This window comes from Ornithorhynchus anatinus, chromosome 7, assembly GCF_004115215.2.
Source record: "Ornithorhynchus anatinus isolate Pmale09 chromosome 7, mOrnAna1.pri.v4, whole genome shotgun sequence".
Lineage (NCBI taxonomy): Eukaryota > Metazoa > Chordata > Mammalia > Monotremata > Ornithorhynchidae > Ornithorhynchus > Ornithorhynchus anatinus.
In genome coordinates, this window is record NC_041734.1 from 78,113,391 (window position 1) to 78,130,044 (window position 16,654).

The following is a 16,654-nucleotide window of genomic DNA, read 5'->3' on the forward strand; positions in this document are numbered from 1 at the left end:
TATCTACCCCAGTGCTTAGAATGGTGCTTTGCACATAGTAAGCACTTAACAAATACCAACATTATTATTATGTGGGACAACCTGATCACCTTGTATTCCCCCAGCGCTTAAAACAGTGCTTTGCACATAGTAAGCGCTTAAATACCAACATTATTATTATCATTATTATTATGTGGGACAACCTGATCACCTTGTATTCCCCCAGCGCTTAAAACAGTGCTTTGCACATAGTAAGCGCTTAAATACCAACATTATTATTATTATTATTATTATTATTATTATGTGGCACAACCTGATCACCTTGTATTCCCCCAGCGCTTAGAACAGTGCTTTGCACATAGTAAGCGCTTAACAAATACCAGCATAATAATAATAGTGACCCGCCCACTCTAGGCTAGGAATAGGCAGTGATTTTGGCCCATGGCTTACTTATCTATATTGGAACATATGCCCCCTTTGTTTATCCCCGTCCCTCTCAAAGAAGGATATAGCATGGACCAAAATTCTTGTCTTAGGCCGTCGAGTCGTGTCCGACCCATAGCGATGCCACGGAAACATCTCTCCCGGAAGGCCCCGCTCTCCATCTGCCATCGTTCCCGTAGTGGATCCACGGAGTTTTCTTGGGAAAAATCCGGAAGCGGTTGACCATCGCCAACTTCCGCGTGGTCAACTCGAGTCTCCGCCCTCGACTCTCTCCCGGGCCGCTGCCGCCCAGCACGGGGGAGTTTTGTCTCGTAGCCGACGGCCTGCCACTCGCTAGCCACTGCCCAAGCTCGGGATGGAACGGACAGACCTCCGCTTCGCTCTCCCTCCCGTAGTCGAGACCGGTAGAGGCCTGGAAACTCTCCAGGTGCCACCCGGAGAGGGAAGGACCAAAATTACTCTTCCTAAAACCATTTTATTTGATGGCATGTTTAATTGGTCGATTGAGATGTTTCTAATAGTGGGTTTTACTGGGCCATCCTCATTAATAAATAATAATTATAATAATACTTGTTAAGCACTTACTATGGGCCAAGCACCGTTCTAAACGCTGGGGTAGATACAATTAGATCAGACACCATCCCTGACCCACGTGGGACTTAGAGTCTAAGGAGGAGGGAGAACAGGCATTGAACCCCCATTTTGCAGCTGAGGAAACTCTGGCCCAGAGAAGTGAAGCGACTTACCCAAGGTCACACAGAAGGCAGGTGGCAGAGCGAGTATTAGAACCCAGGTCCTCTGATTCCCAGGCCCCGACTCTTTCCCCTGGACCAAGTTTCACCGAGTCAGTCAGCTGAGGTAGGGGGCAATCTAGCCTTGGAGCAAAATCTCTGCACCCTTACGTGCTCAATAAATAATTCATTAAGCAATGATGGTACTTGTTAAGCGCTTACTCTGTGCCAAGCACTGTTCTAAGCGCCGGGATAGATACAAGGTTATCAGGTTGTATCCCGTGGGGCTCCCAGTCTTCATCCCCATTTTTCAGATGAGGGAACTGAGACCCAGAGAAGTGACTTGCCCAGAGCCACACAGCTGACAAGTGGCAGAGCCGGGATTAGAACCCACAACCTCTGACTCTCAAGCCCGGGCTCTTTCCACTAAGCCACGCGGCTTCTCTGATGCCATTGCTCTAAGTACCTGAGAAATACCTGAGCACTGCCCTAAATCCCTGCTTCTCTAAATACCATTGCTGATTCTCCGCAACAGACAAGAAGGCACCCTTAGCGATTTAGGCATCTAGTACAGTACTCGGCCCACAGTAAGCTCTCAGGAAATACCGTCGATTGGCTTTGAATGCTCCTGTGTATCTGTCATAACCAGTGTTGGGGATTCTAAATAATAATGATGATAATAACTGATATTTGTTAAGTACCTACTATGTTCTAGGCACTGTATAAAGAGCTGGGGGGATACTAGGTAATCGAGTTGGACAAAGTCCCTATAATAATAATAATTGTGGTATTTGTGAAGCGCTTGTGCCAGGCACTGTACTAAGCGCTGGGGTGGATACAAGCAAATGGGGTGGGACACATTCCCTGTCCCACTACGGGCAGGGCTCGCAGTCTTGATCCCCATTTTACAGAGGAGGGAACTGAGGCCGAGAGAAGTGAACTGATTTACCCAAGGTCGCACAGCAGAGCAGTGGTAGAGCTAGGCCTGTGACTCCCAGGCCAGCACTGTATGGCGTGGCAGATTACCTTATGTTTACCCCAGTGCTTAGAACAGTGGTTGGCACCTAGTAAGAACCTAACAAGCATTGTAATAATAATATTAATAATAATAATTGTGTACAGTTTTATCTATTTTGATGGTAGTGATGCCTGTCTATTTGTTTCGTTTTGTTCTGTCTTCCCCCTTCTAGCCTGTGAGCCTGTTGTTGGGTAGGGATCGTTTCTATCTGTTGCCCAATTGTACTTTTCAAGTGCTCAATAATAATAATGGTATTTATTAAGCACTTACTCTATGACAACCACTGTTCTAAGCACTGGGGTAGATAGAAGGTCATCAGTTTGTCCCCACCCCGAGGCTCACAGCCTTCACCTCCATTTGACAGAGGAGGTCACTGAGGCCTGGAGAATAATAATAATAATGTTGGTATTTGTTAAGCGCTTACTATGTGCCGAGCACTGTTCTAAGCGCTGGGGTAGACACAGGGGAATCAGATTGTCCCACATGGGGCTCACAGTCTTAATCCCCATTTTGCAGATGAGGTAACTGGGGCACCGAGAAGTTAAGTGATTTGCCCAAAGTCACACAGCTGACAAGTGGCCGAGCTGGGATTTGAACCCATGACCTCTGACTCCAAAGCCCATGCTTTTTCCACTGAGCCACGCTGCTTCTCTGAAGTGAAGAAGTGAAGAAGTGAAGTGACTTGCCCAAGGTCACACAGCAGACGACTGGTGGAGCCAGGATTAGAACCCACAACCTCTGGCTCCCCAGCCTGGCCTCTTTTAATAATAATAATAATAATAATAATAATAACAATGTTGGTATTTGTTAAGCGCTTACTATGTGCCGAGCACTGTTCTAAGCGCTGGAGTAGACACAAGGGAATCAGGTTGTCCCACGTGGGGCTCACAGTCTTAATCCCCATTTTGCAGATGAGGTCACTGAGGCCCAGAGAAGTGAAGTGACTTGCCCACAGTCACACAGCTGACAAGTGGCGGAGCAGGGATTCGAGCTCATGACCTCTGACTCCAAAGCCCATGCTCTTCCCACTGAACCACGCTGCTTCTCAGTAAATAATAATAACGTTGGTACTTGTTAAGCGCTTACTATGTGCACAGCACTGTTCTAAGTGCTGGGGGAGATAATAATGTAATAATAATAATGTTGGTATTTGTTAAGCGCTGACTATGTGCAGAGCACTGTTCTAAGCGCTGGGGTAGACACAGGGGAATCAGGTTGTCCCACGTGGGGCTCACAGTCTTCATGCTCATTTTACAGATGAGGTAACTGAGGCACAGAGAAGTGAAGTGACTTGCCCATAGTCACACAGCTGACAGGAGGCAGAGCTGGGATTCGAACTCATGAGCTCTGACTCCAAAGCCCAGGCTCTTTCCACTGAGCCACGCTGCAGGGTCATCAGGTGTTTCCCCGTGGGGCTCCCAGTCTTTATCCCCATTTTACAGATGAGGTCACTGAGGCCCAGAGAAATGAAGTGACTCGCCCCCAGTCACGCAGCGAAGAATAATAATCAATCAGGTCGAATGAGTGAACGAAGGCCCGGCCGCCCCCCTCCCCGGCTCGCCAGCCCGCGCTCCTTCCACTAGGCGGCGCTGCTCGCCGGGCTCCGGCCCGCCCCGAGGCGGAGCGGCCGCCGCCGCCGCACGTGCCCGCGTCGCTGGGGCAACGGCGCGACGCCCGGCGCGCGGCCCCCGCCCCCCCTCCCGGAAGCGGAAGCGGCGACGCGCGCGCGCGCGGAGTCCTCGCCTCCCCCCCTTCGGGCCCCCGCGAGGGCCGGGGCCTGGCGGGCGCCGATTGGCCGGCGGCCCCGTCGCTCCGGGCGGAGGCCGCTTCCCATTGGTCGGGCCCGGGGGACGCCCCTCCCCCCCGGAGGGCGGGAGATGGGAGGGGGGAGGGGAGGGGCCGCCGTCGGCGCGCGCCTTTCCCTCAGGTCGCCGCCGCCGCCGCTGCCGCCGCCGCCACCCGCGGCCCGAGTCGCAGCGGGGCTTCCGCCTCCTCGCCCACCGACAGACCGACCGACCGACCGACCGACCGACGACCGAAAGACAGACCGACCGACCGACCGACGCCTCCTCAGGTGAGGGGGCAAAAGGGGAGCCCACAACCCACAACCGCCGCGCTCACCACTGCCCCGCCCGCCCTTCACGCGCCCGGCTTGGCCCCCGTCAGGCCCCTCGTTACCTCATCCACACCGCACCCCTCCTCTTCCTCCTCCTCCTCTTCCTCCTCCTCCTCCTCCTCCTCCTCGTCATCGATAATCAATCATCGTCACCCTGGTGGGGTCTGTGGTTCCCCCCTCACTACGGGCCACCCCCGCTCTCTTCCTCTTCCTCCTCATGAATAATCATAATTACCGTGATGGTGCCTGCTACTCCCTCGCTCCAGACCACCCCCTCCACTCCTCATTATCATAATAATCATCGTCACCCTGGTGGGATCTGTGGTTCCCCCCTCACTAGGGGCCACCCCCTGCACTCCTCCTCATAATTAATAATCATCATCCCCATGATGGTGCCTGCTACTCCCTCACTACAGGCCACCCCCTCCACTCCTCATTATCATAATCAATAATCATCATCACCCTGGTGATGTCTGTTACCCCCTCACTAGGGGCCACCCCCTGCACTCCTCCTCCTCATCATCATTAATAATCATCATCATCACCATGATGGTGTCTGCTACTCCCTCTCTACGGGCCCACACCCCCCCCCCCCCGCACTTCTCCTCATCATAATTAATAATCATCACCCTGGTGGTGTCTGTTGTTACCCCCTCACTAAGGGACACCCCCTAAACTCCTGCTCCTCATCCCCATCCTCCTCATAATTAATAATCATAATCTCCATGATGGCGTCTGTTGTTACCCCTTCACGAAGGGACACCCGCTGGACCCCCTCCTCATCACCATCCTCCTCATAATAATTAAGAATGACAACCACCGTGGTGGCGTTTGTTACCCTCTCACAACAGGCCACTTCTCCTCCTCATCATAATTAATAATCCTAATCATCCTCGTGGTGTCTGTTACCCCCTCACTGGGGGCCACCCCCTGCACTCCTCCTCCTCCTCATCATCCTCCTCATCATCATAATTAATAATCATTCATAATCACCATGGTGGTGTCAGTTTCCCCCTCACAACGGGCCACCCCATGGACTCCTCCTCCTCCTCATCCTCCTCCTTCTCATAATTAATAATCAATCATAATCACCCTGGTGGTGTCTGTTACTCCCCTCTCTACAGGCCACCCCCTGGTCTCCTCCTCATCCTCCTCCTCATCATAATTAATAATCATAATCACCCTGGTGGTGTCTATTACCCCCCCTCTACAGGCCACCCCCTGCACTCCTCCTCATCCTCCTCCTTGTCATCATAATTAATCATCATCATCATCATCACCATGGTGGTGTCTGTGGTTACCCCCTCAATGGGAGCCACCCCCTGCACTCCTCATCCTCCTCATCATCCTCATTAATAATCATCATCACCGTGATGGTGTTTCTTACCCTCTCACAATGGGCCACCCCCTGGACTCCTCCTTCTCCTCCTCCTCCTCATCATAATTAATAATCACAGTCACCACGTGGTGTCTGTTACCCCCTCACTGCGGGCCACCCCCTGGACTCCTCCTCATCCTCATCCTCATCATAAGTAATCATCATCATCATCATGATGGTGTTTCTTACCCCTTCACTGGGGGCCACCCCCTGGACTCCTCCTCCTCCTCCTCGTGGTGGTGTCTGTTGCCCCCTCACTAAGGGGCCAGACACTAATCTGGCTCCTCTGCCGCCCACCTCCTCACCGTCCCTCGGTCTCGCCTATCCCGCCGTCGACCCCCGGGCCACGTCCTCCCGCGGTCCCGCAACGCCCTCCCTCCTCACCTCCGCCAAACTGATTCTCTTTCCCTCTTCAAAACCCTACTTAAAACTCACCTCCTCCGAGAGGCCCTCCCAGACCGAGCTCCTCTTCTCCCTCTACTCCCTCTGCCATCCCCCCTTTACCTCTCCGCAGCTAAACCCTCTTTTTCCCCTTTTCCCTCCGCTCCTCCACCTCTCCCTTCCCATCCCCACAGCACCGTACTCGTCCGCTCGACTGTATATATTTTCATTACCCTATTTATTTTGTTAATGAATTGTACATCGCCTCGATTCTATTCAGTCGCCATCGTTCTTACGAGACGTTCTTCCCCTCGACTCTATTTATCGCCATCGTTCTCATCCGTCCGTCTCCCCCGATCGGACCGTAAGCCTGTCAAGCGGCAGGGACCGTCTCTATCTGTTGCCGACTTGTTCATCCCAAGCGCTTAGTCCAGTGCTCTGCACATAGTAAGCGCTCAATAAATACTATTGAATGAATGTATGAATAATCACCATCATCATCATCCTGATGATGGCATCTGTTCCCCGCTCTGAATAATGATCATCGTAATAACCATGATAGTGTTTGTTACCCGCTCGCTATGGGCCAGCCACTATAATCGTAGATAATAGTAATAATAAATAATAGTCAGGATGGTGTCTGTTAAACACTTACTATGGGCCAGCTACTCTAATGATAATAATAATACTCCTCATGATGGTGTTGGTCAAGCACTTACTATGCTCCAAGCACTGTGATAGTAATAATGATCCTGACGGTGTTCCTTAAACACTTACTTTGGGCCAGCCAATGTAATAATAATAATATTCATGGCGGTGTTTGTTAAACACTTACTATGGGCCAGGCACTGTGGTAATAATAATAATAATTATGATGGTATTTGTTAACGCTTACTCTGGGGCAGGCACTGTAATAATAATAATTATAATGATAATCGTGAGGGTATTTGTTAACACTTTGTACCAGCCACTGTGGTAATAATGATAATAATAATAATCATGATGGTGTTTGTTAAGCACTTACTATGCGGTAGGCACTGTAATAATATTCTTTCATTCATTCAAATGTATTTATTCATTCATTCAGTAGTATTTATTGAGCGCTTATTATGTGCAGAGCACTGTACTAAGCGCTTGGAATGGACAATTTGGCAACAGGTAGAGACAGTCCCTGCCCATTGACGGGCTCACAGTCTAAACGGGGGAGACAGACAAAAACAATAGCAATAAATAGAATCAAGGGGATGTACATCTCATTAACAAAATAAATAGGGTAATATATACAAATGAGCGGATGAGCAGTGCTGAGGGGAAGGGAGGGGGGAGGAGCGGAGAGAAAGCGGGGGAAAAGGGGGGTTAGCTGAGGGGAGGTGAAAGGGGGATAGAAGGGCAGCAGAGGGAGCAGAGGGAAAAGGGGAAGCTCAGTGTGGGAAGGCCTCCTGGAGGAGGTGAGCTCTCAGGAGGGCTTTGAAGTGGGGAAGAGAGTGAGTTTGGCAGAGGTGAGGAGGGAGGGCGTTCCGGGACCATTTTACAGATGAGGGAACTGAGAAAGTGAAGTGACTTGCCCAGAGTCACCCAACTGACAAGTGACAGTGTCGGGATTAGAACCCACATCCTCAGACCCCGGAGCCCGGGCTCTTAATAATAATAATGATAGTATTTGTTAAGCACTTACTATGTGCCAGGCACTGTTCTAAGTGCTGGGTGGATACAAGCAAATCACGTTGGACCCAGTTCCTGTCCCAACTGGGGCTCACACTCATTCCCCGTTTTACGGAGGAGGTAACAGAGGCCCAGAGAAGTGAAGTGAGTTGCCCAAGGTCACACAGCAGACGACTGGTGGAGCCAGGATTAGAACCCATGACCTTCTCACTCCCAGGCCTGTGCTCTCTCTGCTACAGCTGGATGTGTCAAGTGTTTCCTGGCCCTGTATTATTATTGTTATTATTACGGTATTTATTAAGCACTTACTACCTCTAGATCGTGAGCTCGCTATGGGCAGGGATTGTCTCTCTTTATTGATGTATTGTACTTTCCCAAACACTCAGTCTAGTGCTCTGCACACGGTAAGAGCTCAATAAATACAATTGATTGAACGTGCCAGGCACTATACTAAGCGCCGGGGTGGAGACTTGCAGATCGAGTTGGACACGGCCCCTGTCCCAAAGGAGCTCAGTCTCCATCCCCATTTTATTATGGAGGTGAAACGAGGCACGGAGGAGGAAACCGAGGTGCAGAGAAGGGAAGGGACTTGCCCAAGGTCACACAGCTGGCCAGTGGCAGAGCCGGGATTAGAAGTGCTGGGGTGGACACAAGCAAATCAGGTTGGACACCTTCCCTGTCCCACTCGGGACTCACACTCTTCATCATTTTACAGATGAGGGAACTGAGGCACAGAGAAGTGAAGTGTCTTGCTCAAGGCCGCAGAGCAGACAAGGGGCTGAGCCGGGATTAGAACCCATAACCTTCTGATGCCCACGTACTGTCCACCTCTCCATGCTACGGGGTCAGGGCTTGGCTGGGTCGGTCACTCAATTGTACTTATTAAAAACTTACTTTGTGCAGAGTACTGTACTGTACTGAACGCTTGGGAGTGTAGATTCATTCAGTTGTATTTATGAAGCGCTTACTGTGTGCAGAGCACTGTACTAAGTGCTTGGGAAAATACAGCAATAAAAAGTGATATTCCCTGCCCACAACAAGCTCACAGTCTAGAGCGGGGGAGGCGGACATTAATACAGATAGATAAAATGACAGATCTAGGCATATGTGGTGTGGGGCTGAGTGGGGGGGACGAAGAAAGGGAGTGAGGCAGGGTGACGCAGAAGGGAGCGGGAGATGAGGAAAATGGGGGGCTTAGTCTGGGACTTGGAGGAGATGGGCCAGATTAGAGGAGGGAGGGCGATCCAGGCCAGAAGCAGGACGTGGGCCAGGGTTCGGCGGTGAGTCCGGCGAGCTGGAGGCCCCGTGAGAAAGTTTGAGGCACCAGAGGAGTGTAATGAGAGACGGAGAATGATCTGGGGCCGTGGAGTGGGGCTGGAGGGGTCAGAGGCTGGAGATGCCCAAATCTCCATCTCCTCCTCCGTTCTCTCTCTGCCCCCCACTCCAGGCTGGCGTCCCCTCCTGCCTTCAGGACGTCTCCACCTGGATGTCCGCCCGCCACCTCAAACTCAACACGTCCTTATCGTTCCTCCCAAACCCCGTCCTCTCCCTGACTTCCCCATCACCGTGGACGGTACGACCGCCCTTCCCGTCTCACAGGCCCGCGACCTCGGTGTCGTCCTTGCCTCCGCTCTCTCGTTCACCCCACGCATCCGATCCGTCACCAGCACCTGTCGGTCTCACCTCCACCACATCGCCAAGATCCTCCCTCTCCTCTCCGTCCCAACCGCTCCCTTGCTGGTACAGTCTCTCATCCTACTGCGACCGGGTGACTGCATCAGCCTCCTTTCTGATCTCCCAACCTCCTGTCTCTCCACGCTTCAGCCCATACTTCACTCTGCTGCCCGGATGATCTTTCTACAGAAACGCTCTGGGCATGTCATCCCCCACCCCCGTCAAAAATCCCCAGTGATTGCCAGTCAACCTCCATATCAAGCAAAAACTCCTCCCTCTTGGCTTCCAAGCTGTCCATCCCCTGGCCCTCTCCTACCTCACCTCCCTTCTCTCCTTCACCATCCCAGCCTACACACTCTGGAGCTACTAACCTCCTCACACAGTGCCTCCCTCTCGCCTGTCCCACCGTCGACCCCTGGCCCACGTCCTACCTCCGGCCTGGAACGCCCTCCCTCCTCAAATCCACCAGACAATCACACTTTCCCTCTTCAAAGCCTTACTGAAGGCTCACCTTCTCCAAGAGGCCTTCCCAGACTAAACCCCCTTTTATCTCAGCTCCCCCTCCATCACTCCGACTCGCTCCCTTTGCTCTACCCCCCTCCCCGTCCCACAGCATTTGTGTATATATGTACATATCCATAATTCTATTCCTTTATAGTAATGCCTGTTTACTTGTTTTGATCGATATATATATCTGTAATTCATTTATATCAGTGATATTGACGCCCGTTTACTCGTTTTGATGTCTGTCTCCCCTCTTCTAGACGGTAAGCCCGCTGTGGGCAGGGATGGTCTCTCTCTGTTGCTGAATTGTATTTCCCAAGCACTTAGTACAGAGCTCTGCATACAGTAAGCGCTCAATAGATAGGTTTGAATGAATGAACGAGAGAAAGGAGGTGGGGTGGGACGGGCCAAGGTGATGGACTGCTTTAAAGCCAGTGGAGGGGAGTTTCTGTCTGATTTGGAGGTGGATGGGCAACCACTGGAGATTTCTGAGAGGTGGGATGACGCGCCCAGACGTTTTTGTGGGAAAATGATATGGGGAGCAGAGTGAAGTGTAGCCTGGAGTGGGGAGAGACAGGAGGCTGGGAGGTCAGCAAGGAGGCTGATACAGTATCCGAGGAGGGAGAGGAGAAGCGATTATATTAAGGTGGTAGCAATTTGGATGGAGAGGAAAGGGCGGATTTTAGCGATGCAGCGAAGGTGGGACCGACAGGATGAGGTGACGGATGGAGAACGTGGGTTGAATGAGAGAGAGGAGTCGAGGATTACGCCGAGGTTACGGGCTTGTGAGACGGGAAGGGCGGCGGTGCCGTCTACGGCGACGGGAAAGTCCGGGAGGGGACAGGGTTTGGGTGGGAAGATAAGGAGCTCTCTTTTGGACATACATGTTAAGTTTGAGGTGACGGGAGGACAGCCAAGTAGAGAGGTCTTGAAGGAAATGTGAGACTGCAGAGAGAGAGAGAGATCAGGGCTGGAGATGGAGATTTGGGCATCATCTGCATAGAAATATTAGTAGAAGCCATGGGAGGGAGGGAGGGAGGGAGTTCTCCAAGGGAATGGGTGTAGAAGGAGAAAAGAAGGGGACCCAGAAATGAACCTTGAGAGAACCCCCACAGTTAGGGGAAGAGCCCGCCAAAGAGACTGAGAATGAGCGTCCAGAGAGATAACTCTTTCTGTGGGAAAAGGATTATGTGGTGAGAAGAGTTAAAGTGAAAATCATTTCCAGTTCTGTCAAGATTGAGGAAAAACAGGTAATGATAGTAGTAACAGGGTTTAAGGAAAGAGTAATCAGAGCCAACTTTCTGCAGATGCGTTGTTATAGGTAGGTGACTTTTGTACTCAAAGATGATAGATCAATCACCGGAATTTATTGAGCACTTACCGTGGGCAGAGCCCTGAACTAGGTGGCCGTCGGGGTCCCCGAGGATCAATTGATGGCATTTATTGAGCGATTTCTATGCGCAGAGCGCTAGACTAAGCACTTGGGAGAAACTTCTAGACTGTAAGCTCGTGGTGGGAAGGGAACGTGTCTGTTATATCGTTCTATTGTATCCTCCCAAATGTATAGTAAGGTGCTCTGCACACAGTAACTGCTCAGCATCCAACCAACCTGATTAGCTCATATCCACCCCAGCCCTTAGGACCCCTAGCACATGGTAAAGCTTAAAAATACCATTAAAAATCCTAAAAATTACAAATTATAAATTATTTTGTGTATATTAGCATCTGTCTCCCCCGCTAGACGGAACACGTCTGCCAATTCTGTTGTCGCGAACTCTCCTCAGCTCATTCTAAGTACTCAAGAAATACATCGATGCTAATGTCCACTCTGAAGTGAGTCTAGACTGTCATCTCGTGGGCAGGGAAGGTCACTGTTTATTCATTTATTCACTCAATCATTTTATTCAGCGCTAACTCTGTGCAGAGCACTGTACTAAGTGCTTGGAAAGTCCAATTCTGCAATAGATAGAGACGGTCCCTGTCCACAGCGGCCTTCCAGTCTAGAAGGGGGGAGGCAGACATCAAAAGAAGTAAACGGGCATCAATATCAATAAATAGAATTATAGATATAGGCACATCAAATAAGTCAAATTATAGATGTGTACCTATAGACAACATATATACTGTTGTGTTGTACTTTCCCAAGCGCTTAATTCAGTGCTCAGCACACAGTAAGTGCTCAATAAATATGATCGAATGAGTGAGTCTGGTGGTGCTCTCTGGGAATCTTGAGGCCAACTTGAATGTTTTCAAGAGCTGGTGCGAAACCTGGCCCAGCCTTACAAAATATTCCAGGTTGAGGCTCACCTAAGGCTAGGTTGCATCTCCCACCTCCACTCAGTCCATCAGTCGGGGGGATTTATTGAGCAAGCGTTGGACCGAACACTCGGGGAAGTACAAAGCACGAGAGGTGGTGGACGTGAACGGTGGAGAGTTTACAGTCCAGAGGGGGAGGCAGGCTTTGAAAGAAATTACAGATGAGGAGAGGGCAGATTGTAGTTATATGTACTTAAGTGCGGTGAGGCTGAAACGGGGTGGAACATTAAGTGCTTAGCGGGTACAGATCCAAGTGCCTTGGCGGCATAGAAAAGAGAGTGAGGAGATGTGTGTATATAATTGTGTCTATATGTATAATTCTATTTATCTGTTTTGAAGGTATTGGTGCCTGTCTTCTTGTTTTGTTGTCTGTCTCCCCCTTCTAGACTGTGAGCCCGTCGTTGGGTAGGGATGGTCTCTATCCGTTGCCGAATTCCACTTTCCAAACTCTTAGTCCAGCGCTCTGCACATAGTAAGCGCTCAATAAATACTATTGAATGAAGGAATGAAGAAATACCATTGAAATACGATTGAATGAGGGCTCAGACAGGGAAGGCCTCTTGGAGGAGAAGGGATTTTTCCGGAGGGTTTTTTAGGTGAGGACAGCGGCGGACCGTCGGCGGGAGTTCCGGGGCGGAGGGAAGATGTGGGCAGGAGAGATGGAGAGACACCGAGTAGATTGGCGTTTAGAGGAACGAAACCCGGGGGTTTGGTTGTAATAGGAGAGGAGAGGGAGGGTTGAGCTCCTGAAGGCCGATGCTGGGGAGTTTGTTTGCCCAGTGGGTCGCCGATTAACGCTGCAGTGGCACTGTAGCCAGTCCCCAGACAATTTGGAGGCCCTCGTCAATCCACCCGCCTCAGATCCACCACCTGTGGGAATCCCGGGAGAACCCGGGGTCCTGCCTTCCTGCAGAACCTCATATTAAGGAAAACTTGGGCCGAAGCATTCGCCCATTCTGACGGTGGGTGCCCGTTGCAACAGACGGTTTTTTCCTGCCACTGTAGCGCGCCGAATCCAAAGAAGTTTGCGCCGTTGCATTTCTTTGTCCTCTGGCAGCGTTCTCTCATTCTGTCATAGAATTCTAGTCAAGACAAGCAGTGAAAGCGATCAATCAGTGATATTTACGCGGCGCTCGCTAGTTGCAGAAGACGGCACTAAGCTGTTGGGAGAGGACGGCACGACCATAGCGAACGGTGGAACTGAGGGTTTTTCGTTCTTTTCCCACTTGCTTCTGTGTTGTCCTTGCACTAGGATTTGCAGCCTTTATTCCCCCCTCCCTCAGCCCCACAGCACTCGGAGAAGTAGGGTGGCCTGGTGGCTAGAGCCCAGGCCTGGGAGTCAAAAGGACCTGGGTTCTAATCCTGCCTCCACCACTCATCCGCTGGGTGACTTGGCATAACTTCACTGTGCCTCAGTTACCTCCTCTTAAAATGGGGATTAAGACTGTGCGCCCCATGACCCGATTAACTTCTATCCACCCCCGCGCTTAGTAGAGGAGCGTGGCTCCGTGGAAAGAGCCGGGGCTTGGGAGTCAGGGGTCATGGGTTCTAATCCCAGCCCTGCCGCTTGTCAGCTGTGTGACCTTGGGCAAGTCACTTCATGTCTCTGTGCCTCAGTTCCCTCGTCTGGAAAATGGGGATGAAGACTGTGAGACCTGTGTGGGACAATCTGATCACCTTGTACCCCGCCTCCAGCGCTTAGAACAGTGCTTGGCATATAGTAAGCACCTAACAAATGCCAACATTATTATTATTATTATTATTATTGTAGTGCTTGTCACGTGGTAAGGGCCTAACAAACACCACACTTCTTATCATTATTAACATGCCTATAATTTACATATTTATATTAATGTCTCTCTCCCCTTCTAGATTGTAAGCTTGTTGTGGGCAGGGAGCATATAGTGTACTCTTCCCAGCGCTTAGTACAGTGCTCTGCACACGGTAAATTCACAACAAATATGACTGATTGAAGTAGTCTGGTAAATCGAAACTTGGTAGTTTTTGTGTTGTTTTACTAAGGGTTCGTGTACTGTCGTCATCAGTGTTTGATCCGGATGGTATACATACTTTGGAAATGAGGAAAAACAAAGATATAACTGGTTAGCGTGGCTCAGTGGAAAGAGCCCGGTCTTGGGAGTCAGAGGTCATGGGTTCGAATCCCGGCTCTGCCACTTGTCAGCTATGTGACTGTGGGCAAGTCACTTCACTTCTCTGTGCCTCAGTGACCTCGTCTGTAAAACGGGGAATGAAACTGTGAGCCCCACGTGGGACAACCTGATCACCCTGTATGTACCCCAGCGCTTAGAACAGTGCTTTGCACATAGTAAGCGCTTAACAAATACCAACATTATTATTAAAAACAAGTGTTAGCCAATTGAATACCTAGGATATATAACTAATTCATTCATTCGCCTTCATTGAGCGCTTACTGCATGCAGAGCACTGTACTAAGCGCTTGGAATGTACAGTTTGGCAACAGAGAGAGACAATCCCTGCCCAACAACAGGCGCACTGTCTAGAAGGGGGAGACAGACGTCAAAACAAAAAAAAGTAGACAGGCATCAATTACTATATGCCAAGCACTGTTCTAAATGCTACGGTAGATACGAGGTAATCAGGTTGTCCCACTTGGGGCTCATAGTCTTCATCTCCATTTTCCAGATGAGGGAACTGAGGCCCAGAGAAGTGAAGTGACTTGCCCAAAGTTACACAGCTGATAAGTGGCGGGGCTGGGATTAGAACCCACGACCTCTGACTCCCAAGTCTCTGCTCTTGCCACTAAGCGGTATACACACTGTGATTGGGAAGCAGCATGGCTTATTGGAAAGAGCCCGGGCCTGGGAGTCAGGAGGTCATGGGTTCTAATCCCGGCCCCTCCACTTGTCTGCTACGTGACTTCTCTGTGCCTCAGTTGCCTCCTCTGGAAAATGGAGTTTGAGACTGTGAGCCCCACCTGGGACAGGGACTGTGTCCAAACCAATATGCTTGAATCCACTCCAGCGCTTAGTACAGTGTCTGGCACATAGAAAGCGCTTAATAACTTTCATTTCAGAACAACAGAGTCGGGAGACACATTCATTGCCCGCAACGAGCTTACAGTCAAGAGGGGGAGACGGACATTAATGGAACTAAATAATCTGTAGATATTCACATAAGAGTTGTGACTGATGTGACTTGGGAGGTGGGAATTAATTGGGCTCCTGGAGAGATTTTTTTTTTTTATGGTATTTGTTAAGCTCTTACTACGTGCCATCCTCCGTACTAAGCGCTGGGGTAGATAGAGGCTAATCACGTTGGACACGGTCCCTGTCCCACTTAAGGCTCTCGGTCTTTTAATCCCCATTTTCTAGATGAGGAAACTGAGGCCCAGTGAAGCGGCTGGCCCGAGGCGACACAGCAGACGAGTCGCGGGGCCAGGTTTAGAACCCAGGTCCTTCCAGGCCCGCACCCTCTCCACTGGGCCACACTGCTTCTCTGTTGGATTGTTAGGAAGGCTTTGGAGACGGGGAGGATCGTGGCTCTGCGGGGAGGGAAGCTCTCCGGAGGAGGAAGGGAGCGAGGGCTGCGCTGAGACGGAAGAGTCCCGAGCGGAGCAATAAGCCGCCCGCGCGGGTGGATCTCCGCAACGTGCGGTGTGTGTTTTCCCATCCAGGTCTGCAGTCATGAGCCACTCGAAAGCCAAGGAAGTCAAGATGTTGGAGGTTCAGTTTGTGGGAGACGATGACGTGCTCAATCACATCCTTGAAAAAGAAGAAGGTATTCAGCGCGGCCGGTGGAAAGATGCTTGGTTGCTACTGCTTGGACCGCTTCTGGGTCGCCGTCCAGAAGGGTGAAGGTCGGGCTGGCCCTCCGAGCCTCTCGTGGCCCTCGTTAATCGTAGTGATCGTGGGACTCGTTAAGCGCTTACTATGTGCCAAGCACTGTTCTAAACACGGGGGATTATACACGCTAATCAGGTTGGACACAGTCCCCGGCCCACTCTTACCCCCTTTTTACGGATGAGGAAACTGAGTTCCAGAGAAGGGCAGTGACTCACCCGGGGTCACCCGGCAGGCAGGTGGCGGAGCCGGGATTAGAACCCAGGTCCTTCTGGCCCCCGGGCCCGGGCTCTAAGCCGAGCTGCTTCCTCTTCCTTGTTAGACACGGAACGCCGGACCCATCGGGCCATCGGGCCCACCCGGGAACGTGGAATCTCTTCCATCCTTACGGTCTCGTCCTCAGACGCGGGTACTTTAGAGAGCCGCTTACCAAAACGATGACCGGAGGACCATTGTCTCTATCGTCCGAGTCTCCTTTGTTCATAACCCAGTGCCCTGCTCTGCAAAATTCCAAACAACCACCGCAGCAGCTTAGGTTCACGAGCACCGGCAGTTGATAATAATAATGATAATGCTGGTATTTGTTAAGCGCTTACTACGTGCAAAGCACTGTTCTAAGCCCTGGGAGAA

At 50.9% G+C, this 16,654-nt stretch overlaps 1 protein-coding gene across 2 annotated transcripts in view; it reads left to right on the plus strand.

Moving 5' to 3' along the window:
* The first annotated feature begins 4,105 nt into the window (after positions 1-4,105).
* The window catches only part of ORC2 (origin recognition complex subunit 2), a 44,052-nt gene continuing 31,503 nt past the window's right edge, over positions 4,106-16,654 (plus strand). Inside the window, exons 1-2 of one of the 2 annotated variants that reach the window (XM_029069459.2) lie at positions 4,106-4,246; positions 15,859-15,962. In XM_029069459.2, coding sequence (XP_028925292.1) covers positions 15,869-15,962 — 94 coding nt within the window. In that variant the 5' untranslated portion in view covers positions 4,106-4,246; positions 15,859-15,868. The remainder of the gene's footprint in view (positions 4,247-15,858; positions 15,963-16,654) is intronic. The other variant, XM_029069461.2, reaches the window with a different exon arrangement.